The sequence below is a fragment of the Botryllus schlosseri genome, chromosome 14, assembly GCF_051294905.1.
Source record: "Botryllus schlosseri isolate E-star chromosome 14, Bs_hap1, whole genome shotgun sequence".
NCBI lineage: Eukaryota > Metazoa > Chordata > Ascidiacea > Stolidobranchia > Styelidae > Botryllus > Botryllus schlosseri.
In genome coordinates, this window is record NC_137249.1 from 20,215,437 (window position 1) to 20,241,564 (window position 26,128).

Consider the following 26,128-nt stretch of genomic DNA (forward strand, 5'->3'; position numbering starts at 1 on the left):
ACTGTTCTAGAATGACGATGAGCGGCCTATGTATAGATAAAACTACAACACTTAGGTAAGAATTTAGTAATCGACCACGGTGGTAATCGAATCGTCGACCTGTTGGTATTCTAGCTGAGGAACAAACCATTACGTGTGTTGTTCTTTCAAGGGTAAATTAGCATGGTGACCTTCAGGGTTGGACCCTCACCTTGTCTCGAATTGCTTCATCATGCCTTTATTCGGTATTCGGTGTAAGAAGGACTAGAACTTCATGCAAGTTATGATACTAATGTTTGGTGAAAACTCACAACTGTTGTCAGGGTGACTTCCCAATTTAACAAAAGTCAGGTATTCGCATCGGCCTGATGGCGACGCTCGAAAAAGATTTAGCCACCAGATGGCGCTCGTATGTCATTTGCCAGATCAGGGCAGTTGTTTTTAGTTTGGGAGTTCTGCGCACGGTAGAAACATTGATTATAATTAGGGCCAGTTTTAGTTGCAGTTAAATCCGTGGAAAGTTGCATTTATTTTTGACAAAAGTTGCAGTACAAAGTGCATTTATTTTTTCACAAAAGTTGCACTAATAGACCACATTTTGCTCGGTTGACTTAAAATAAGGACAACTTCCCAGATTGACTAAAAAAAGGTCAATTTTCCGGCTCAGCTCCCGAAATACCCGTAAAAGCGTTACTTCGGTGCTGATTTACGATGTTTCAGTCGAACTTGGCCGTGTATTTCACCAAAATCGAAAATACTTTCATGAAAAATCGAAAAAGTTGCAAAATGTTGCAAGAAGTTGCATGAAAAATAACGGAAAAAAGTTGCAGAAAGTTGCACTATAAGATTCATTCAAACAGCTTAAAACAGCATTCTACATATCTTACGAGTATGTAGGAAGCTGCCGGAAGCTGTAAAGAAAAGTTGCAAAAACTTGCCCTAATTATAATTGTCTATGTCTATACAGCCATACCATCAATAGTAATCAGATGTGCCAATATTTCCCCCCCTGAAGACACTCAATGTACAATAGTCTCTTACCTCCCTGTCTGCCCTATCTCACATTATGTAGTTCACCCTGTCATGGTAGATGCGTGAAGCAGAATGTAGGTAAGAAATAGAGCCTACATCACTGCCTTCGCTACAAAATATTTATGTGCGGCCTGGTATTTCACGTGAATCGGCAGGTAGACAGTAGCAAGGCGGACGTAAAATAATGGTCAGCATCGTATCTCCCTGATCGTCACAAATCAACCACTGCCTTACTAGGAATAAATTCTCACATCGGACATCAGCATAGGTGTCCTCTGATTTGGGCCAGTCGTATATTGTCACTTCACGCTAATAGGTAATATTATTTGTTTTATTGCGCTACACTAGTAGATACACATATATTCCCCGGAGTAACCTGCTCCCGTAGGAAATTTGTAAGATGGAATTACGAAGTTTTAGGACAGTCAACTGAAAACTCTTCTAGACCTATACAATACATGAAGAGGTTATTTTATGAAGAATCATTGTATACGAAGAGTTTACAAGAGCTGGGATATTAGAGGTAGAGGCAGCCTGAATGGAAATGTAGAATCAAAATAATAGCGCATACATCGTAAGTGTTGGGGAATAGTATTTATGAGTTCATAAGGACATGAGCAGTTTCCAATGCAGCGATAGGTTATAGTTGACATCACGCCGAATCAAGCTTTTCTCGGCATCGTTTGGATGAACTCCGTACGGTTTGGCCCGCGAGCTCTGTATACCACTATAGCGCTAATGTTTGGAGTTACAATGGGTATTTCACATTGCCGCATTGCGTTTTGAGATATGCGTTATGTATATTTTTTGACATTTTTTGAACGTTTTGGTTACCGAGTCGGAAAGTTAATATGTCTGATAATCATTATTGGTATTACTCTCAAAAAGAGATTTACTGACGCGTCGCAACTGCACTGTAATTTTCGCATCTTCTGAGGAAGTTAAACGGACAAAAGCGGGATGGAATGTGGTGTTGATCGTTAATTGTAATACTTAATAAGAGAGAGAGAGAGAGATATGATATTCTTTTTCGCCTGCACCATCGAGATGCTTTGACGACGGAGTTGCGATACGGCCCCATGAGGTCATCTAGTCTGCGCCCCCGTTTTTTTTTCTCCTCCATGCTATCCGTGATTGCTGAGCGCCTAGCAGGATAGCTGCGGATACCATTTTTCGAGTCTTTGGTATGACCCGGCCGGGAATCGAACCCACGACCTACCGCTCGAGAAGCCGGACGCATAACCATTACACTATCTCGCTCGGTTAATAAGTTACATTTCTCTTGTTGCATTACAAATACCCACACGAAAAGCACAGTGTCGTTGGTACTATGTCAGTTAATCCAAGGTCCATCACATGTATTTCGAATACGGATTTTTAACTGCAGCATGTGTTAAGTAAGTTAAGTAAGCAGTATAAGTAAGTAAGCAGTATAAGAATATGTTCTATCGCAGTTTCTCATCGAGACGTAACAGCAAATTCGACTTCTGACTATACCAATACTCGTAATACAGTAATACAGAGTTTTAAGGATTATATAGGTGATAAAACGTCATTATTTTCGTATCAAAGCATTTGAAGAAGGAAACCCATGGTTGAAATCGGGATTTTTAAGTTACCGGTATCATGAACTTCCCCGACCTTGAATACGTGACTATGAAGTACATTATCAAAATGGCCGTCGATCTGGGGCATTGATCATTGACAGCAAACTAAATCACCACTAACCCTATGCGTCAACTAACCGTTGTGATTTTTCTTTACAAGGTGTTTGACTGATGATCGCTATCTATGTAATTGTACTATATACCAATGATTTATCTTGCATTAGGACTATAGGTTATCGATAATAATTTCGTCGTCGTTGTGCTTATGTTATGATACCAAGAGCATGCTTCCTTAGTATATGTTGCTGAGGTGTGGTCATCCATGGTTTAATATGTTTGTAATACCGTGTATTATTTGAATACATCTCCCCTAAGTGTGATTTCGTGTTGAATTCAATATGCCGTAAGTCAAACAGTTAGGGTAGCCCTATGGAACGCGTCCAGATGTCGTATTTCCACGTCAGTGACAGCTTAATCACAGTTTATAAATTTGCGACTAATTGTAAGCCATCGTTCAACTCATGCAAGAGGCTAAAGAGCGGAGAAGGCACTTGATACAGTATGGGAAAGCGCTTGAAGGATCTACTCGGCCCGCGAGGAATGACTTCAGGACGCAACACAGGAAATTTCGCACATCTTCGTGAGCAGGAAATGAGCGCCGGTGTGCGCCTCTTGATATATTTTACAAACATTTCTGCAATCAATCAATAACGCGATTGTGTATTTTGGATGGTTTGTGGGAGTCCCTATAGGTAGATGCTACCTATGCACTTGAGCGGACAAGTTAGATAACCCAACCCGCTATATATGTAAGTTAGTAGATTAGGATCTTGGCGGGAGATCAGAATGTATTGCAGTACATATCTGTCTTGTGGAGTTGATCCCATAGTAATTCTCAGTGAATGAATTGTGACCGTTGTTACCTTACGGCTCACATATACTGCATGCATTAGTGAAGCGACAACTCCGAGATAAATATCAAAGATCTACCAAATTCAAAACGAGTTGAAACCCTTCCTGGAAATTATGGACACCAATAAGAAATGACTTATAGCATCGCATAGATTTTCACTTTTTTATCTTTCTTGTTGGATGGTAGGATAACGCATTTGAATTCCGCAACGAATTGAAAAAGCATGCGTTTTCGCCATGCGGCGTGTGTGTTGTCATTTTACGTTAGTTTATATGACTGAAGGTCGTGTCGCTTCTGAAATTAGGGAATGTAAGCAAAGGCAATTCGCGTCGACTGCATAACTTCATCGCGTTAACTCCACCGCATTTCTCGAATTGAACTTTCCTGAACGTGGCATTTTAATTTTACGATTGACATCGAAGTGATGTTGTATTCAGCGCTTTGGTTCTGGTATCATGCATTAGACATATGCAGTGATTATCTCTCATAAGGCAGAGTGTCAGTGAAAGATTTTGAATCCATAGTTGAGGGGGAGACAGAATACCATCGTCAGATTTGGAAGTGACAGTCCAGTGTATCTATTCAATCTAGACAGCAGCTTCGATATAGTAAGAATTAAACATATGAGTATGATTCCATAGTTAGAAGCGCCGTCGCACAGTGGCAACGAATTTTTGACGTAGCGACAATATGACATATTGCTGGTCGAATTTTCACGTGAGATAGTACAAGTTCGATATGAATTATAGCGGATGGCTCCGAGTATAGTAGAATAATTGACTAGAAGACAGCTACTAAACTATTTTAACAAAGGTTCAGCTATTAAAGTTTAAAATTTGCTTATTTGCTCTCATGAAATAATTTACAGTCATACAAATGTAATACGGTGTAGCTGCGTAGCTTATGAACAAAATCCGGTAAAGCATTCTTTTTTTTTGCTAGTTCTGTAAATCTTGGTTTCAATGTGGTGATTCCAAGGCAGTGGTTAAGGCTTTCACTGGTCACGTGGTCAGTGATTATGCAGAATCGAAATCTCGTCTTTATAAAGTTCATATTTTTAAACGCAAGACAGATGAAAAAATGTTTTAATCAGGAAAGCGGTCCGTCAGTTGAGTAATCCAGAACTAGAGTATACAATTCAACCGCGCATAACAGATAGACTGCGACACCGAATTCCAATGATAACGTATTGGGTGTGGGATTCAATTCCTATCTTGACCGGTGCTGGCGATTATGTTGGTAGTGCGATTTGCTGCGTCTTGTATACTAGAGGGCTGTCGTGTCCACAATATCTCGGCGATCTTTATTAGATAACCATCCATTCGATCATGTGGGAATATTCAGTGCTGGAATGACAAAATACGACATCCGATTTTTACGTTTACGCATGGGCTGTCTGTTCACTGTGGGATATATTGGCATTGGTATCGTAGGTGAATGGGGCGCTCAGCTTCGGGATCATTTGCGCCATGATCGAGTTTAGGTCGCATTAATAGTGTCTTAAGACTTCACCTGCTTTTATGTCGACCACGGCAGATACTAGATATTGTCTGCTCGTTAGCGAACAAGCAAGTCTTCAATGATTTTCTCATTTACAACGAACATGAACATCGCGATATGCTCAAATTTCCATCGAAATCACACCCCGAAAGCGGTACATATAAATTACAAACAGCTTCTACTTCATCACTGAGATACAGCCACATGACTTAGTGTATTCGGGAGCATTTCGCCTCCTAGCGACGTCATTAGTAACATTTAATTAAATATGAAAATTACGAAATTTTAGCAACTGGTCAAATTCAGCCCTCTAAGGATCACATCGCGTCTCTTCTCTTCCCTGGTGCATGGAGTTCGTCATCCAATGCGACTATATAGTCACATACGATATAGCTTGGTCCGTATACCTCAAACGACTGAAACGCATAGATTTGCGACACCACACGCCAAGGCGTGGAATCAACATCATCTCGTGCGGATGCACCTGTCACCCAGAAAAGTATTATTTTGTCGCATTGTGAATTGAATATGCACTATGATTGATTTTGCAAATCCGGTCATGACGCAAGAGCGAATATTGGTGGTCGTGGCAAAACAATGCACAAACAAAAACATCAAAGACGTATCAAGAAGGGCCCTGTTTTAAAAATCTGCGGGTTAATGGCCTTTTTTATTTGAAACACAACTCTACATGAGAGAAAACCGCGGAGGATGCTATTTGCAGTGACTAACGGTAACTTCGACGTATCATCGATCTCGACGTTAACTTTGTTTTTCATAAATCATAATGCTAAAATCGTTAGTGGTCGTATGTTAGCTCGGTCTTGGACGTGTGCCATCATTATTATTCGAAGATCATCCGAATGTGTACTCCAAAAATACAATGCATTTAAGATCGTCTTGGCTGTATGTAATCTCTGACACAACTTGCATTCTGATAACGCCGCACTGTTGACTCCCAAATAACATGGCTATCTCTTACGGAAAACAAATTATTTTATCATCTCATCGCACTCCCATTGCAGCTGCCTGTAGCAATTGTAGCATGCCAACCTTTGCAGTTGGTAACTGATTTCCGATCTTGCGAATGCGTTCATGGTGTCTACCACGTTTCTTCGGAAGTGTTAAAAATTTCGAATCTATTCCTGTGTGTGGAGCCTTATACTTGTTAGAATTGAACCAAATTTGGTGCGCAGCGTTTTTTAGGGTAACCTGACAATGTAATCACTGACTGGCTGGAATCCAGAAAAAAAAGTTAGTTTTGAACTAATGTACAGTCTATGACTCGATGTAAACATGGCGGTGCGCTCCACATCGTTTACAATATATAGACAATATCAAATGATGCAACTCGCTAATCATTCAGTTAATACGCACGATACGTCTTTATGGCGCGTCAAATAAGCACAAGAAGTCATGAACGATCAAGGCGAGATCCATACGCATTAAGCTTCCTTGAACGCTGTACTGTGAATCGCCGTGCTTCAATACAAACAGACCGCGTGATTGCAACGGTAAGCATGCACGGCTGTCGACTTTCAACGTGGTCGTACGACGTTCTCCAATCTCGCTTGGTCTGTGATTAACCACATTTTACATCTCAACCATTTTTCCATAAGCGCTAAGGAAGCAAATTAGGTAATTTCATTGAGCATCGATTTCAGTACCGATACTTCGGATCGTCCGGTGGTTACGATTCAAAAGACTGCCAGGGGCAACAGACTCGTGAATCACGGCAATCATATAGCCGAGTCAGCCTGTTTTTTTCGTTCCAGTCATAATATTTATACACCAAACGTCAGTCGTCGCGTCGATACTGTCCGTCTGATATGTCTCGTTTCCGAAAAGGTTGTGTTATCTCTAGTGTGCTGCCGATTAATCATGCCTATCTTCGTTCGATCACCGTGCTTTGCGAAACCATATTCGTTCAGGGACTATGTAGCCTACTATAACTGCAATTTAAGTAAGCCATTAACACTCCGAAAAGTATTTTCAATGGAAATCAATGGTAAACAGATTGAACATTGCCACGCTGTTGCATTTACAGATTGATAGGCCAAGCTTCACTTACGTTCCGCGACTTTCATGGAGGCAAGAAGCAACATAATCTGACGTTGAAAGGGAAGAACGGGAAGACAATACCTGTAAGTGACTGCAGCCTGGGTTCAGTTGTTGATTTTAACCACGCGCGTTGTTATAGGAGGCCAAACTAACGGTGATGACGGACGACGGTGAGAAAACCGATGCCGGGAAAACTGGGAAAGGCGCGAAGGAGGAACAGAAACAGAAGCAGGACAACGACGAAGGCAGTGGTGAGCTCCTTTCGCAGCCTCATTGTTAGCTGCAATCAAGCACAGTAACGTACGGTCACATTTATGGTCGGTGTTGCACTGACCAGGGCTTTGGAGCAGCCGTAAATTTAAACTGCTCCAGCTCCGGCTCCGGAGCTGTCTTCTATGATACATTAGCTCCGGCTCCAGCTCCGGAGCCGCATTATTACCACTGCTCCGGCTCCAGCTCCGGCTCCGGCTCTGAAACTATCGAATGGGTCTGTCTATATCAGGGGTAGCCAACCCGCGGGGCAAATGTGGCCTGCGAGAGGGTTTTGCGTGGCCCGCGAGGTAATTTCCTATTATATTATCGAAAATAACTTGCTCAGATTGTGAACTTGCAATGTCAACCAAAAATTACAATTCTGGCTGCGACACTTCGGATGTTGAGGACTAAAATATCAGTTCCAACGCATTGGCAGATCCAGGGTCCAGTCACATTTTCAGTAAATCGTGGTACATTACAATAAACTAAAATAGTAGCGAAATTCTTCTTCACGCTTCGCGTGTTTAATTGTCACACGAGTTCTTGCTTGGTAGCCTACCCCCTACTGAAAATGAAAAAAACGCCTAATATACCCGATTGAGTCTAACTGTATTCGCAATTACGGGTGAAAGTCTTTTTGCGTTTGCGCTCGCTTGAAGATCGTCGACGGTGAAATGTAGGCACAAAAAGATATTATAGGAGACCTTCGATATCGATGTGGCCAGACGCCGAATAGTCGTGTCCTTGCAAACTGAGCCTAGCGGGTGGTATACAATAGACCCGCAATATACTCAAGTAATAATATTATTGACCTAGTTTATTTATAAACTTAATTTTACCCGCTTGGCGCGGCTATTGGACCGTGCACTCGTTCGTCAATTGCATGTATCCCTTCAACTGAAAAGGTTGGCCATTCCTATGGTCTATATAGATAACTAATCTACCCATAGGTTAGTTATCTATAGTAATATATGAGTCTGTCAGCTGTTAGTAACATCCGATGTAGCAACGAAGACATATAGGTGCCGCCGTGCCGGCTTTTGACGTCGTAATGGATACTTGTCAATTGTCGACAATATCATAGTTGCATTAGAACGCACTTTACTCTATGCCATTGCTTTTCACAGCATTAAAATTCAGGCCTGCTGTTCAATTATGATAAATCAGCAGATGTGGTTGTTGCATATATAATAGCATCTTATGAAATAGGTCGGAGCCGGAGCTACTCCTCAAATAACGGGCTCCAGCTCCGGCTCCGGCTCCGGCTGAATTTTATGTAGAGCTCCGGCTCCGGCTCCAGCTCCGGTGAAAATGCACGGCTCCGGGGCTCCGGCTCCGGGCTCCGGCTCCGGCTCCAAAGCCCTGGCACTGACCCCGTTAGTTTCACATTTACCGATGTATAATTCCACAAGGGTGGATTATTTAGTTAGCTACTAGTCATTTGATATCTCATCAGCATTCTGCACTATCCGGTTAGGTAAGGAGGTACTACCGTACGTAGTCACTGTTGAAGGTAGGCATGACAACTAAATGTAGCGTTCGGTCGGTATTAATTGTGGTTATATACAGCAATTACATCTGTAAGAGAAGCCTTTTTTTGCACTACGATTTGATGTTGGCCGTCGCAATTACACAATTCATAGTACGCCGTTGGTTCTAGAAGTCGATTATATCACTGAGCTGCAATTGTCGTATTGTTAGGCCAACAATCAGTGGGCATTGGGCAACTTAATTCGTGCCTCGCCTTTTATAGTTTCACTGCGCTGTCATAAAACGAAACGAAACCTAATTTCACATTTCTGTGTGATTTTTAGGGGTTCTTCCACTCTGACATCATTATCAATCAGAATGTTGGAATCAATGCGACAATAGCATTCGATTAATACCAGTTAACCTTGATTCTGAGCTGTTTATGATGAACAGCGCTATCACGGGTGAGGCTTGGCGCGTCTGTGCCGCACCTCTCGTTTCTCCCTATATTTCTCAACAATGAACATCCAAATTGCACACTTTCGGGTGTAAAAATGTTCGAAATTGGTCATTCATGCACATCGCTAGAAAAAAAACAATAAAAATTGAAGGTATTCATAATTTTCTGTTACATATCCTGGCATATGTACTGCTTCACTTTCCTTCCCTTACCGCACGTAACTGTTGAAACAAATCCGAATATGTAAACGCAACCTATGTTGAAAATTGGTTTTAACTGTGACGACATATTAGTATCATGAATTAGTAGTATTCTCTCCACAAATCCATATCCGGTACCGGCTCTAATTCGTTCCAACTTTGCGCGTAAATGCAAACAGAATTTTGACATTACAACACGCCCGTAGACTAATACTAATCCGATTTCACCAAATTCGTTTATAGATCGTACGTAAACCAATCCGATATATACTATCTTGACCAAAATCCATCATTCCTTTCCTTTCAAATTCGAATCAGCGTTCATGTCTGAAATATAGTATCAGTACACTGCAGTATAGTACAACTATGATTTTACGAGAGATCAAGAGGACATGATTCGCAGGAGTGCCGTTTTTTGTGTCTAGTATATTCTCTTGACCAAATATTTGCTTGTTCAGGGGATGAACACGATGGCGAAGACTATAACTCGGATGAAAACGCGAACGATGAAGGGATTGATGTCGCGGAGGGCGGGGGAGGACCCAAAAAGCTGTAATTTTAGATCGCAGAATTTCAAATATCAACCTATAATATAGTCGGGTTGAAAACCTACGAATATTGAAATCGTTTTATACCCGAATACCGGGGTCTAGCTTACGCTATATCATAAATAATCGGCATGCATAAGTTTATTTATCTCGTTGGGGATAGCCTAATAGCCTATTATCGTGTATATTCTGGACTGTGCATGTGCACTCTACATTATCTCACTACAGGGCTATTAAACCAGTGGTTCACAACAGCCGGTCCGTGTCTGGTTTGCTGCAGGCCCGGCAAAAATATTAGACTTATATATCTCAATTCGAAAATGCAAGAAGCTTTTGCGTTAATTAGAGAAATTAAAAATCCATTTTTAAACTGATTTCTAAATGTGAAAGGTATTTTTCTTCTTTGTGTCGTACGATAGAGCTCATATCGTCTGCTTTGGACTTGGCATACGTCACAAGGCTGCAAGTGTAGTACAAAACTGTTTAAAAGTGGCATGCAACTCGTTTAGGAATGTGGAAGGTTATAAGAAATTTTACTTTGAAACAGATTTCCTTAAACGTCAACTACGATTTAGACACATTTAGCAGTTAAATAAAGCAGAAATGTCCATGGAATAGATTCTATATCAAACAGCAAACTCGCATTTCTTTCTTAAGAAACCGAACAATCAAACTCAATTTAGCGAGTTTGAACTTCACGTCGGAAAACTTCCATAGCACCACGTCTAATATCAAAAAGAAGCATTAAATAAAATTTCGAATATCTAATTTTCAGTTGCATACATTTTTGGTAATTGGAATTTGGTTTAAATTTGCTCATTGAAGGTTCACCAGTCCGTGTAGCATTTGGTCCGTAGACTTATCTGCATGCGACATTATAGCATGCGACACATGAGCATGTAGAATAAATTACGGGTTAGGGTTAGGCCTGGGTTTAGGATATGTATACGCCTTATACGGGTTAGTTTCAGGGCTATGTTTCGGGTTAGGGTAAGTTTTGGCGTTATAAAGTCACATGCTGAAGAACGTATGCTGAAGTGTCCCATGCTGAACTGTCGTTTTCCACCGTGTCGCATGCTCATATGTGGGCAGCCAATAAATTAATTTCTGCCGCCAATAGTTGGGTGTAATGGGATCCAAATATCTACACTACGACTTCTATATAAACAGACTGAACCAGCTATGCGATGCAGTGTTTGCGCTATTCGGTTACCCATATGGCCTGTAAAAACCGATTCCAAATATGATATGAGAGTATTCAGTGGCGGAACAGATTTTACTTTCTTTTATTCGTAGGAGCACTGATAGGAGCAAGCTATCTGACAAAGTCGAGGATTTCCAAGTCCGCGTGAAAATACACTCAGGCAGGCAGCTCGCCGGTTCCAACATCAAACCCGTGGTGAAGGTGAAATGCGGTCCCAGTCAGATAAAGATCACCCGCGTCAAAAAGGGATCCGCCCCGATTTGGGAGGAGGTGAGTAGCAAAGGAGTCACCGTTAGTTGAAATCGATGTTGGTTAGATTGAGTTTCTGGTACAGCGTGTGTCATTACAGATTTCTTAATCATTACATTACTATATTGTTGAGCACAATGATTTGAATACTCGAATCTGAATCGAGGATTATTTCTAATGATTCGGGTCAAGTAGATGATATTTTCTAGTACTGAAATTGTAGCTTCGAGGCAAATTTCCATTGTTGAAGGCTGTAAGCTTCAGTTGGTTGTATCACAGCCCGAGAAACATGTTTGCTATGCACGATAGTGATCAAACCGTGGTCAAGCCACAACATTATCTCAAAGTTCAATGAAGTATGGTCGATGAAATACAGCATAATCTTTCATTTGATGTATGTCTGACATTATACTATTTTGCCCATCCCTGTATATACATCACTTGATAACTGTGATAATGTGTAGTGAAATGATTAAATCCACTCGAATATGTTTATCATTTCGATGATAGCGTTATACGTTAATCGACATACCATAAATTATTCTGCCCGGATGGTAGTCCCACGTAACACATACACACTACACTACACAGCCACAAATCCTCCACAAGTGTGATATTCACATCTTCAGTAATGAGTAGGGCAAGTTTTTGCAACTTTTGCAACTTTTTTACATCTTCCGGCAGCTTCACAGATACTTGGGTAGTTATGTAGCATGATATTTCAAGTTGTTTGCATCAATTTTATATTGCAACTTTTTGGAACTTTTTTCTATTTTTCCTGCGAATTCGTATTGCAACTGTTATGAGAGACTGTGCAAAATGTAAAGGAGTGATTTCAAAACATTCCACGAAACTAATTCTAGTACGGTTTTATTCTCTTTGATTTGCATAGGAAAGAGCTATGTGATGTCTGATGGATTAGGTGCATCTCAATGATACTTGAGACGCAAGGGCTTGCAAGCTAGAAGTTTAACAACCCCAACTACAGTGCCCGAACTATAAGTAAATAAATCGCTTGATCAATTCTCTGTCGTTCAAATTTGAGGTTGTTTCCATTTCACGGACGCCCAGGCGAGACTGCCCAAAATATATATTCGCCGGGTCAACTTTTCAGGGTATTGATTTTGTCAAAGTTGCCACCACTGAGCTTTGCTGCAATGCCTTAAGTCAAGTTTTACTTTTTACTGCAATTTTTGTTAAAATGAAGTACAACTTTCTCAGGATTTTATGTAACAAAAACATGCCCTAGAAACGAGTGATTATGTTTACACTAAGGTATCTTGTAGGAAGAATTAAGTGACTGTTATTCAACGCTTCGTTAGCGCTAGCCATATACGTCGGTTGTGAGTTGAATTGTTATGCATATAGGCTTACTATTCAATAATCCTTCTCAGATGATGCTGTTCAACTTCAAGGAATCGCTAAAAGAACTTTACGATTACGTCATCGAGTTTACAATCAACAATTCAAAGCGTTTGAGATCCGACTCGATCATCGGACATTTTAAACTGGACTTGGGCAACGTTTACGATCAGCAAGGTATAAATAACTTCGACTATGCGTAACTTAGTAACTTGTAAGGATGGTGTGAACCTCTGAAAGGATCAGGTTTGTGTGTGAACGCGAACCTTTTTGAAAGGTTCTGTATGAACGCGAACATGAACCTATGACTTCACGTGACGTCATATTGCTGGTTTTAACCCTACATTCAGTGAAATGATATTTTAATATACTGTCCACGGTCTAGCCACGATATAGGCCTAATTATGCCACAATGTTGAAGTACATGGCGTCTTTCTACACGCCTCCAGACGTATCAACTGGGTCAATCAAAGGAAATAATCCCTTAAAATCAATGTCCTCCGTCGCTTTGCCAACAATTTCAATGAGGACTTACAAGGGGAGTGTAAGCTTACGCCTTAGCGGTCTAGACCAGAAGGGAAAATGTACTCGGTGTCTGACTATTGCTACATTGATATTGAGCAGTATGCAGAACGGATTTCCATACTTGCCACCGACATTACGCCGTCAATAAGTTATACAGTAGCCAACGACCCAATTGCACGGATTCGGGTTTTACGGTACAATAAAATACCAAATCAAGATGGATCCCGTACGCCTGCTAGATTGTTACAGCGATGTATTTTTTCATGAAGTTCATTGATTGGTTGAATAAGCATCATTCGCTGACTAGCTGCATGTAGCGTGACCAGCACAGGGTCACTACATATTCACAAAACGGAAATCTGGATATTTCGAGAAAACCTTTGTAACAAAGCATGTAAACATTTTGAGATTGCCACAGTGCACACTCGTTTCGTGTGGATTTTTTTTATGCTGCTAGCACTATGCGTAGAGTGGCGCGAAGTTGAAATGCAAAGAATTTCAACTAAAGATGTTATAAAATGACGTGAAAAATTGTAATATATGACAAGGTTCACGGTGCAAAACCTTCCAAGGTTCGTTTGTGTACGTGAACCTCTAAATATCCAAGGTTCACACACAGAACGCGTACGTGAACCTCACGTTCACACAATCCCCAGTAACTTGGTTCTGCGACCACTGGTGTAGCCTGGGAGAGGGTGAGTGTCGCCTTTTGATTATATTTCTTTAAGGGATACCATTGCTGTTCGGTGCATCCTAAATGAATCTGTGTCGCCATTTAGTTGTTAATACATTAGCCCCCAATTTTATACCACCCCTATTGAATTTTCATTCCATCTGCGCTTTATGTAGGCGACAGAGCACAAACTAAGCGGACTTCATGCTTCCTTGCCAAAGTTTGGATGAAGTTTTCCGACTGACGGCTGTAATTGACTTATTAAAGGCCATGTCAAAGTTCGTTTTTCAAGGATAATGGGATGTACGTACATTGCACATTGATTGCACATTGTACACTGTATACTGCACAACAATCCCTGAAGAAATATAAACCGTGCAATCGCAAGATTCTTATCGCATAACCGGTATGATTCGTTAGGTCATGCGTACGTTCGAAAGTGGATACTGCTTACCGACCCGGAAGATTCCTCCAACACCCCGAAAGGATATTTGAAGGCGACAATGTGCATATTAGGCGCAGGAGATGAGCCGCCGGTAAGTATATCATCTATTTCAACGCATCTTCCGGAATTGTACTGTGAGAGGCTACTAAGAAAACAGTTTGCAATGACTGCATGATATACTCGATGGTCGGAATAGTCAGCTATTTTCAACAAGGGCCCGGATACAACACTGATGAAGTCCACATTAGGACCGTTGTCTGCTAGTTACGTAACCCTGCTCTATATGGTCTTGCCATTTGTGTTTAGACTGACAGCGGCAAAGATGACGACGATGACGTAGAAGGGTATGTTATGTTGCTGAATTCATAAAATATCCGAAAATGTACACGCATGGCGTAACATGCACAATATCACCTATTTCCACACATATCATCGTTATAGCAAAAGATATTAAGATGATGTTACTTTTCACTTTCTGCAGAAATCTATTAACGCCCGCTGGCGCGTCACTTCGATCCGCCATATTCATGCTGAGAGTTTTCAAAGCCGAAGATATACCTCAAAGTAAGCTCACAGCAGCGCTGATACTGGCCCATGCTCCGACTTTAACAAGCCTATTTTTGTTCCATCTTCCCGCTAGTGGACACGGCGGCGTTTCAAAGCATGAAGAAATTCATCGGAATGGGTGAATCGTCTGCGGAGTCGCAAAAAACGCTGGTGGATCCGTATCTCGTTTTTAAGTTAGTCGATTCTAGATTCTAGAATACTGCTGATCGAAAACAAACGTCAATCAATTGACTTTTAGAAGCTCTAGCGCGTATATATCCAACGTCCAGCTTTGTAGACCAGTGGTTTCCAAAGTGTGGAATCTGTGGTAACTTCAGCGTACCTATCTATTTGTGAATTGAAAAAATATGTGAATAAAGATTTCTAATTGACTTTATATCCAAGTAACTGTGGGCATACTAAAATAAGACGTACAAGTAAATCAAGGGAGCTTCCGTCACTGAGAATCTTTAATGTAGAAATGAATTAATAACGGTACGAACAATGTAATGTAGTATGTCCGATTGCCCGCTGCTCAATTATGGCGCGTGGTTGAAATCATACATGCAGCGCAGGCTGTGCCATTTTGCAGCCGGGGAAAACCAGGAGAGATCCATATAGTCCTAAAAGCTCGCTAATCTTATTTCATAGCAGCTGGATTAACAATTTTGAACAATTAAATCAAATCGACGAAAATAGATCTTGCGCTACGCTCGATTTCCTGTAACGGATGTTGTTAATTATTATCAAGCCTTGTCACAATTTAAAAATATTTCATACCGGATCAGCGCACCAAATACTGCCTTCGCAGCAAACCATTTGTGACGCACTCGTCTCGGTAATACTAAGTCGTGCTAAAGGTAAGACCGTTGCCTTCAGCACTTTCGTATTAGTAACCTCGGTTCCGTCGATAACCTTATAAGATTTGTCCTTATTTTTGACATGTGCTTTGGGTTTTTTGTATTTTCATCCGTGATTAAGGCTGGAACATAATACTAATAAATTATTTCCTGAGTAAAATAGGGGTGTGATTTCTATCGGCAGAGGATTGGCTGTGGCAGCTTGATAACATTTGATTCACGAACCATTCTATTTCAATTACGAATTAGTAGGGATGGTGTGAACCTCTGGACGGTTCAGGTTTGTGTGAGCGCGAACCTTTTTGAAAGGTTCTGTGTGAACGCGAACGTGAACCCCATGACGTCACGTGACGTCAATTTGCTAATTCCAACCCTACATTTCAGTGAAGGGACAATGCATTCGGAGTCTGAATATTGCTACATAGTGCTACATATATTACCCCATTAACATGTAATACAGCAGTAGCCAACACCCCAATCGTACTGATTTCGTTTTTATAATACATTAAACATATGATGTCAAGATTGACCCCGGACGCCTGCAAGATTTTTCACATCAGACAACGATATCAATTTTATTGATTGGTTGAATAAGCATCATTCGCTGACTACCTATACATGTCGTGTATTTCGATCTTGATGTTGTGTGATTGCGAGTCGAGCTCACAGCAAGGAGTCACTAAATATTCACAAACGGAAATCTGGATATTTCAAGCAAACTTTTGTAATGAAGCAAGTAAAATTTTCAAGATGTCAAGGTGCATGCTCATTTAGTGTTGATTTTATTATGCTGCCAGCGCCATGCATAGAGTGGCCCGCAGTTGAAATGCAATACATTTAAATCAACGATGTTATATTGAGGTAAAATTGTAATCTATGAAAAAGGTCCACAGTACAGAAACTACCAAGGTTCGTTTGTGAACGCGAACCTCTAAATTTGTGAGGTTCACACACAGAACGCGAACGTGAACGTCACGTTCACACCATCCCTACTAATTAGCCTTTCGTTGCGTATTGACTTTTGTAGATGGTGGGTGTGCTCAGGCTCAGGTGGTGATGATAGAAGGTTCAATTCCAAATCTTCTATCAAATTTCGATAAAACACGCGGGCGGGAATGAAATTGAGTAAATGTTCCGATTCCCTGTTGGGATCGAATCCGAAGTCCGGATCCTGTCAATTTCCGCCGTTCATTAACCCGCTACGAAAATTCGCCAAACGCCAGCTGTCGTTCAGATTTGCCGGGAAGAAAAGAAAGACGAAGATTATCGAACAAAACAACAATCCGGAATTTTACGAAGAGCTGGCGCTGCCTCTGAAATTTCCGTCTATGTGCGACACAATGCAGTTGACATTATACGACTGGTGAGTCGACAGCTCTTGCAAAACCTCGGTAAAGACATTCGGTTTAATACGTGACCATAAATCAAGGGGGGGGGAACTACGGCCCGCGGGCCTCATGCGGCCCGCAACACCGTTCTGTGCGGCCCGCGCGAGTCTAAAGAAATTTATTAAATATATTGATAAAAGGCGTACTAAAAATCGAATTAACGCAAGGACTTGATTAAACCTTTTTTTAGTATATTTCACCAGAATAATTCTAAGGCAGTGTTTCTCAAACTGGGGACGCGCCCATTTGGGGCGTGAAAGCATCTGAAGGGGGCGCGAAGCTGAGCTTAACTGAAAAAAACTTTCGCCCTACGCGCGATTTACATCCGGTTCACGATTATTGCTCCGTATATAGTTTGAATTTCATATTTAAAAATCTCTCATCAACAGTCGTAACCTTTAATGCCATCAAACTATCCGTTAGGTTGCAAGCATCCTGGTTGCGTTTTTCGATATGACCATATGGGGGGGGGGGGGGGGGAATCCTTCACCATCATAAGGGGGAGGGGTGTGTCTTAAAAATTTGAGAACCACTGTTCTAAGGTAAGTACTTCCTATATTATTTCTTATGTTTAATTTCTGGCGCGATAGCCCGATCTCAAGGCCCACGCAGTTTCAAAGGTTTCAACTGCTAAACTTCACAGAAATTATTAACGAGATTGACATAATTCGGATGACGAGTGTGATTTTAGATTAGCCACTCCAGTTTTAATTATTTCAGTGATGTGCTTTTAAAAACGATTCGCGCGTGTCTTAGGTAGATTTGTTCTCTGTATGCGTAGAATTATTAGGTTATTTATATTTTTTCTATTACACATAGTAGAAGCGTGTTTGAAGCTAACATTGTTATGATGCTGTCAGCATTGTGTATCCTGGAACTGAACCAAAAGTGGAATTAGTAAATAAATGAACAGATCGCTGCTCACAGATTTAAACTTTAATCTTGTTCTAAGAATCGGGACGACCGACTTTCATCGCTATAGTTTTGTCAAATTGGTTACTGAGGTCGACCAACCTATGAAATCTCGCCACTGTTTCAGACGCGTGTACGATATCATCAAAGCAATATTTGGTTTGTTTTAAATAAGCATATATATTATCTCCATGTCCTCACTATATAATCAATTACCAATATTGCGTTTTGGTTTATAATCCCAATTTTATATAGTGCGGCCCGCGAATGGATTCAGATATTGAATGCGGCCCGCGAGCTCAAAAGTTTACCCACCCCTGCCACTTGACGCTGGCATCTTAACAGTTTATGTCGCACTCTGCTACGGCCATTTTCCGTCAGCAACATCTTTGATGACAATTCAATACTACTTACCGCGCAAATTTGTGTTCTAATCACCATTACTATCTTTTCAGATAACTTGTATTTAGTTTCACCAGTTGTTTGTTGAATGATAATAATTGTTTTGAACACGACCCATAGTATCGAGTCGACATTACACTTTGAAAGAAATATCGGTATTGACCATTAGACTTAAAATATAGCCTATCGGAAATTTTCGTGGTGTGGAAACATGGTGTATAGTACGGAGTAAGAGAACTATCATATGCGACTGCTATAGACTGGGAATAGTTGTACATTTATTGTAACTTACGGGTGTCCAGATGGATCATTTCTAGTAGTTTCATGTTCAAGCATAGCAATGGCTACAAAGCTGTTCAATTATTGCTCTGAAGTTTAGGAAATACGCCTTGATCTATGTGCCAAATCTTTCGAATATCGGCTGAATATATCGAGGTTATCGGTGGTGCTATAGTTTTCGTTTTTATTGGTATAGGGTCACTAATTTATACCATTTGTAGCTTGCGTTATCTAACTCTGCGAAATGAAATGAAAGTAGCCTACACATGGTACCAACCGTGGCGAGATAATAGCGTAGCGGTATAATTCATAGCTGCAACACCAACGGGTTGCGGGTTCGAGTCCGACCGAGGTTGACTCCAGGATTCCTACCTATTAACAATGATACATGATCACACATTAAACGTTTGTTTCTGCTTTGAAGCACGTTAAATTGTGCTAGGCTTTCGTATGATACCGGTAGTGCGGCGTGGGTGGAAACTTTCAATTCCTTTCAGGGACAGAATTGGTGCTGACGACTCCGTCGGTACGATTAAAATTCCAGTATCCAAGATTTCGTCCACGGGAGAAGACTCCGATTCAGGTATCTGCGCGCCATTCGTTTTGTCATGTTCCGTGCGTCGTGATGTGCTCTGCATCGAGACAGTAAAGTGTGCTTGCTACGCGATATGCGTGAACAGAATAAGTGCAATGAGTAAACTAACATATCGGTCAATTCGATTACACTATTACACCAAGCAAGTGCATTCATACCTGTGAGACTAAATGGAGTTTTCTTGTCGACAATTCTTTATGATTTACTGTGGGTGGGTACGTACGTCTTCAACTGTCGCAGAGATACCCTTTTTGCAGTCTTGATAGCTTGAAGGAATAACTTCACTTTCTGCGAACGGCTCTACTTATGAGCTTTATGATCAACTAAAATATACCTTTGTAGTTCTTCTATTTAGCATCCATACTTCCAGTGCGTTTTCGCCTTTGAAAATTTCCTATATGTTCAATTTTCTGTTCTGTTATACGCGTAGAGATGGATGACGACCTCGCAGACGGTAAGGTTGCTGATGGCATGACCACGATCGCTGTACAATTTACGACGCATGATTATAATTGGAAATTGTCCTACCAATCCAGTCAGATGGCTTTCCGTGACACATGGAAATGCCATAAACTATGAGGGTGTGATGTCACAATTGGATTTTTGCGCATTCAGTATATGCTAATCCTTGATTATGATGTATCATGAAGTGGATCAACCGTGACGACTGATTCTGTAGTGCTAATTCAGTTATGTTTCTGTACTATACTTGCATGACGCAGATGTAGCAAATGTGTACTTTATATTCTAGCTACCATTTACAAACCATACGGAAATGCGGTTTGCTATTATATTGTAATCATGGTTTTGCCACGGCTATGTGCCACGGGTATTTCCATAACAGAGCCCTCGGCGGACATGCTCGTGGCTACGATTGCACAGAAACGTCTTGTCTGCTACGGCTAAGTGTAGCCCTCACACACATTTTGGAAATCCAATCCTCTATCGATCAATATCTGCTTCACTCAGTTTTCCGACAGTGGTTTCAGATTTCTGACAAGCGTGACTGCGCTTTTTGTTAGCGCAACCGGAAAGATTACATATGATATAATCCCAACCACAGTAGTTATGTAACATCTTATGTATGTCCCTACAAATTCTAGTGTCTTTCGGCAAGCAATGCACGTCCGCACAATCTGTCACGTTCCAATGCCTATTCGTTGCAAGAACTTTCATCTAAAACCCTACAATTATACGCTACTCTCAAAGAGATCAGTGCATGTTTCGCTTGTTCAGATCCTATTCCTACTCCTACTCCTACTCCTACTCCGGATCCACACCAATTCCTAACGTCTTTTCGCGCATTTGCACTGGTTCACAATGGTCAAATTGTAGTGGTTACGAACATGTAACAAGACATTGCTTTTGCCCGATAAAAACGTTGCTACAGTTCCTAAAACCGGAATGATACTGCACGTGATTACTAATGCAGGCAACTGCGTTAGGTCAGAAACAAAACGATCTGTTACACGAGTAAAGAAAACTGAAGCCAATGGGAATCGGTGCGAATGCGCGCTTAATGTCGATCTTATTAGCAATCTAGCTTCGAGCCTAATTTTACACGCAACAATTGACTGCAAGCTGCAACGCTACGTATGAATGATTCGCATGATATCGCATTGTAGCAAATGACCACTTCATCCAGAAGTATAGGGATGCGGCTGGTATGCATGTGGATCATTTTTGATACCAGAACACCCCGCATATTACGCACGTTCCGGCCACTTCCTAATTTGTTCTTCGCTAAATTCTGCTATAGTTGAATAAGCATAATCTACTAGGCTTGGCGTAGTAGAGGCCGATGTATATTGAGGCTACATATAGCTCATATCTTCTAAAATTCGGAGGTCTCAAACACGCGGCCCGCGACGGTATTTTGGAATTTCAAGTATTCAACAATACATTCAAGTACCATTTATCGTTTTTAGATATAAGAACTTGATGTTCACCCTGAAACTACTATAAGAATCACTGAAATCTCAACAAACTTTACTATCACATCACCTTTAAAAGCTACTATAGCGTGCTCTGTCGTGGGCGCGCGTTCTTCTTGGTCCGCGGCTCGATAAGTCAAAAGTAGACAAGTCAGCATTGCTCTTTTTATTAAAACAACTAAACATGACGATGCTCGTCCGATGGAGACTAAAAGCGACAGGCTCAGACGGTGACTAAAAGGCGACTGCATCTCCAACGGTGACCACAGGCCGACTGCTACTCGGACGGTGACTAATAGGCGACTGCATAAAAGAGTACAATACAACAAGACGTAGCAGTAACATAATCAGTAATCAGCGAGGGTAGGTTAATCATGGAGCGGTACGCTACAAGGGCCCCCCTGGTTGGTAAAAGCTTTAGGATATGATATGGACACTACATCAGTCAACGATATAACTACGAATGAATGACGCTACCAGCATGACATGGCAATGATTACAGATTAGGTTTCGAATACGAGTTCAATTCTAAATGTTCTAACGTTAATGAAAGTGAGATAGGCGTAGTGGTGAAGCTATTAACGACACAATTGTTCGTTTAGCGATAATGATGCACTTTACAATGAGAAAGGCTCAAGACACGATTTATAGAACATACAGGAGATGAAGGAGCCTGTTGCGAAAAAAATACAAGTGATGGCGGAAAAGTGAATGAGTAACACACTAAATATCCATTTTAAATACTGGTGACAACACAAAGTCATTCAAGTGATGTGGAGTACGAATATTACGGCCACTGGCATATTCAAAGCCAATCGGTTGAGGCGTCATGCGGACAGTTATTCGTTCGAATTGTGAAAAACATTTCGGTGCGGATCAAAACTTGATGTGGACAGAATAAACTGAATCGAGTGATGTACGGTGATTATCACTGCAAACACATGTGCGTGTAATTGTATAATCGTTTGGGACATGTGATTTTCAAGTCGAATGAAAGTTATCTGGAATCTGCGCAACCAAGAAAAGGAGCGTTGGGATTTACTAGCGCAGCCGATACCATCGGAGTGAATAGTGAATAATACTAGAAGAGGGGTCGACTAATTGATGGCGAAAAAGTATAGTTGATCGAGTAAAGCGGAGGAGTGGGATTTTTCATGAATTGCGGTACTGAAGCGTTGTCTAATCCTATATTGTACGCCAGTAGGTATGGGTTGCGAAAGCTTTTGGGCGTAAGAGATAACGTCATAATTCGCTAACATAAGTCGAAGTTTGCGTGATGATCAAACTTACAACAGTTTTGGGATATGCAACGTCTAGTCGTGACTGATGGCGTAAAATAACGATAAGAATTCAACTGCAAAACGGTCAATACGCACATGGAGCAAATGAATGAATATGCAGATATTGCTAGTGGAACGTCAATCAACATCACTGAGCGGAGTTGTTCGACAAGTACACTGGCAATGGAGAGAATCCCTACATTCCGATTGAACTTCGAGGGTTATTGGACCAGCACGTTGACGTTGCATGAATTAAGTCGGTCGTGCTCCATATTTCGCAAGTCGTGTCGTTTAGGTCCGTGAGAAGTCTAGTAGATTCTCGGATGCGTGAGCGGGTAATGCAGAACAGAACGTCGAAAGCGTCTGCCACATAATACTGAGACGAAGAGCGTTTTCATTCGGAATATGCCTATCAAGGTGATAGGATAGTTGTAAGTCGTCGCTCGACAAGATTGAGTGAAGGGTGATCTGCGTTTGAGCGCATTTCCCGCTGTCTCTGTCGATGTCGAGGTGATTCGATTCGGTTCATGGTCCCATCATGAATAATGGTTCCGTCGGTTGCGTAAAATTTCGTTCGGCTCATCTTTGTTTAGACATTTGGAATGCGTAGCGAGACAGATACAGTATAGCTGCCTCTATATCTACGTAGAAAAAGCAAGTATGTCGGTGTCGGGCGATCGGAGATATGAAGTTGCGAAGAGAATTCAGTGTACGTGGTCGCTGTGCTAAGGCTCGGTCACGTCTCCGTCGTGCTGCGAATATGGTAGTCCGCAATCGATGAAGGAAGTTGTACTCGGTGAAGTCTTCAGCATGCAGATTGGAGTTGTTCTGGAGTCTTCTGTCAGCGGTATGGCGTACTCAATCAAAATTAAACTGACACAGACGTTGAGTATCATCGGGTCGAAGCGTCGTACCAAAGCAAGTACGTGTGGAAAGGTCCGAATTCCATGTCGTTGAAATCCCGCATCCATGAAGACAAACTAACGATTCCTATGTAGCCAGGGAAAATCTCGTTTTCGAGTTTCGTGAGTTCATCGCTTTCCATCGTTGATCCTGGTCAATCTTGCGGCATTACAGTTGTCCCGTCTACCGCGTTGCATTTCCAAAATGATCAGCGAAATCACGTCGGCAACCACGTCGGGTTTAAGTCGGCTGGCGAAATCACGTCGGCTAGGAATATCACGTCGGGGTCACCAAAATATAGCGTGCTCTGTCGTGGGCGCGCGTTCTTCTTGGTCCGCGGCTCGATAAGTCAAAAGTAGACAAGTCAGCATTGCTCTTTTTATTAAAACAACTAAACATGACGATGCTCGTCCGATGGAGACTAAAAGCGACAGGCTCAGACGGTGACTAAAAGGCGACTGCATCTCCAACGGTGACCACAGGCCGACTGCTACTCGGACGGTGACTAATAGGCGACTGCATAAAAGAGTACAATACAACAAGACGTAGCAGTAACATAATCAGTAATCAGCGAGGGTAGGTTAATCATGGAGCGGTACGCTACACTACCATGCGGTGGAAGATCAGCTAATACGTCACATTTCTAGTTCATGACGATAAAACATGACCCGTTGATAATTCGTGACTAACAATTGTGATTTGGTTTGGTGCGACCTTCCTGTAAAATTACTCGATTTCTGATTGAATGGGTGATTAAATACAAATGACTCGAGTTGAGTCGGGCCTAACGTTAAAATCAGAGATGGACTTGCGACTCGGAACGGTGACTAATGTTAATCCTACGGATGCAACAATCTACGCCACTGTCATGGGGAGTAGTAATATATCAAAAGGTCTTAGATTGCCTTGCGTAGGGTTTGTACATAGCTATCTAATCAGGTCAGTATGGCAACCATGGCATTCTATGACCCCCGTGACTTAAAGCTGGTTACATGCTGGGTGTTGTTTGTTCTCTTTATCCATGTTATTATCGGTGGCGAGTAGGGTAGTAGTATACGCTATACAGCTGTAACTAGTAACACCAATGAATTATTCGCCGATTGGACATTTCTATTCCTGGGGTTCTTTACCAGGGTCCGTAGACCCCATCGGGATACGAAAGCACCGCATCAGGGTGTGGGAGATGCATTGTGGAATTAGGCCTATATGCTGTGGAATATTTTCTTGGCCAATTTATTCAACTGGAAAATAGTCTTCGCGCTACGAGCGATTTTATGTGAATGGGCATTCTGATTCTAATATAGGTACCACCAGAAATTGTCTTGAAAATGGACAGCGGCTAGGAGAAATCTCATTGGAAGCACAAGTGGTACGATCGCTAAAAATGTTAAAAAGCAATGCTATTGCTATGGCTCAATAATGATTATATAAAGTTGTTATTGATAATAATCGAGGGCGAAATCTAACGCTGATTTAATTTGACTATAACAATCGTCTATACTTATCACGACTTTATCAAAACCTGGATTTGGCTATACCGCTCAAATGCTCTGATATCAGATCAATCATTAGTAAATTTTGAAATATTCTACATAAAATTGTGGCACGTCAAAGGTCCACTTGCTGCAATATTATAACCGGACAGTTTTACGATGTCATGATGCATCCTGTCGTATGATGCCTATAACTCATTAATTAGGAAAATTATGCCCGGCACAAAAACAATTTTATTCAAATATTTGAAAATATGATTTTTGTTCCGTGTCAAGCGTGAATAATGCAATAGTAAATTACATTTCCACGATGTTTGTGGAATGCCTGTCTTCAAGGTCCCATCAAATATGGCCTACTTGGAAATTATACCTTGAATATCCCTAAGACTGATGATGCGACCCGCGGCGTCATCAAAAACGAGGAAATGGCCCGCGATCACATTTGAGTTTGAGACCTCTGTTCTAAATCAGAATCACATGTAACAAATTTTCAGGTTTTGAAAATGACACTATAGAATCAGAATTATAGCTACACAATTTTCTTCCAATCAGATTATAGTTAGAATTACTGTATTCGCAAAACCTTTGGAATTAAATTACATAACGGATCTGGAGGAAGTACAACAAAATCAAATCAAAGTTCATTGCCATAAGCACGACGAACGACAAATGTCTTTTCACCAAGCCAGGCTCGTTTCATAGCACTATAGAATCAAAATTAAATCATACAAATATTTACCAAATTAGATTCGAATCAGATTACTAACATGTCTTTCTAATTAATCCGATTAGACGACTAAAATTATCTAGTTCTCAAGTCAGACGGAGACAGCTAACCTGAGAGCCCCCGAACGAAAGAGGACGAACTACGAAGTACATACTCTTGGACAACGAAATAATTCTAGTTCTGAAATTAGACTAATTAGAGCGAACTGCCGGTAATATAATTCTAATATAATTTGTGAAATGTTTCTATGGTCTAATTTCAATTCTATAATGCGTAAAATCTCAAAATATTCTAGTCTCCCAACTTGGTACAAACGCTTTGCCTCT

The 26,128-nt window shown here is 41.2% G+C and overlaps 1 protein-coding gene and 1 long non-coding RNA gene across 12 annotated transcripts in view; both read left to right on the forward strand.

The window, feature by feature from the left end:
- Positions 1–26,128, forward strand: part of LOC145455760 (myoferlin-like) — an 83,352-nt gene that overhangs the window by 16,198 nt on the left and 41,026 nt on the right. For 9 of the 11 annotated variants that reach the window (XM_080333747.1, XM_080333750.1, XM_080333751.1 and 6 more), the window contains exons 4-15: positions 7,079–7,175; positions 7,232–7,343; positions 9,936–10,029; positions 11,322–11,499; positions 12,873–13,017; positions 14,459–14,574; positions 14,790–14,827; positions 14,965–15,047; positions 15,124–15,223; positions 17,124–17,252; positions 19,368–19,453; positions 19,896–19,919. In XM_080333747.1, coding sequence (XP_080189873.1) covers positions 7,079–7,175; positions 7,232–7,343; positions 9,936–10,029; positions 11,322–11,499; positions 12,873–13,017; positions 14,459–14,574; positions 14,790–14,827; positions 14,965–15,047; positions 15,124–15,223; positions 17,124–17,252; positions 19,368–19,453; positions 19,896–19,919 — 1,202 coding nt within the window. The remainder of the gene's footprint in view (positions 1–7,078; positions 7,176–7,231; positions 7,344–9,935; positions 10,030–11,321; positions 11,500–12,872; positions 13,018–14,458; positions 14,575–14,789; positions 14,828–14,964; positions 15,048–15,123; positions 15,224–17,123; positions 17,253–19,367; positions 19,454–19,895; positions 19,920–26,128) is intronic. The other 2 variants (XM_080333745.1, XM_080333753.1) reach the window with 1 other exon arrangement.
- LOC145455810 (uncharacterized) lies at positions 20,618–25,768 on the forward strand. The gene is made up of 2 exons (XR_013920425.1): positions 20,618–21,495; positions 24,205–25,768. It is a non-coding gene; the product is annotated as an uncharacterized LOC145455810 (long non-coding RNA).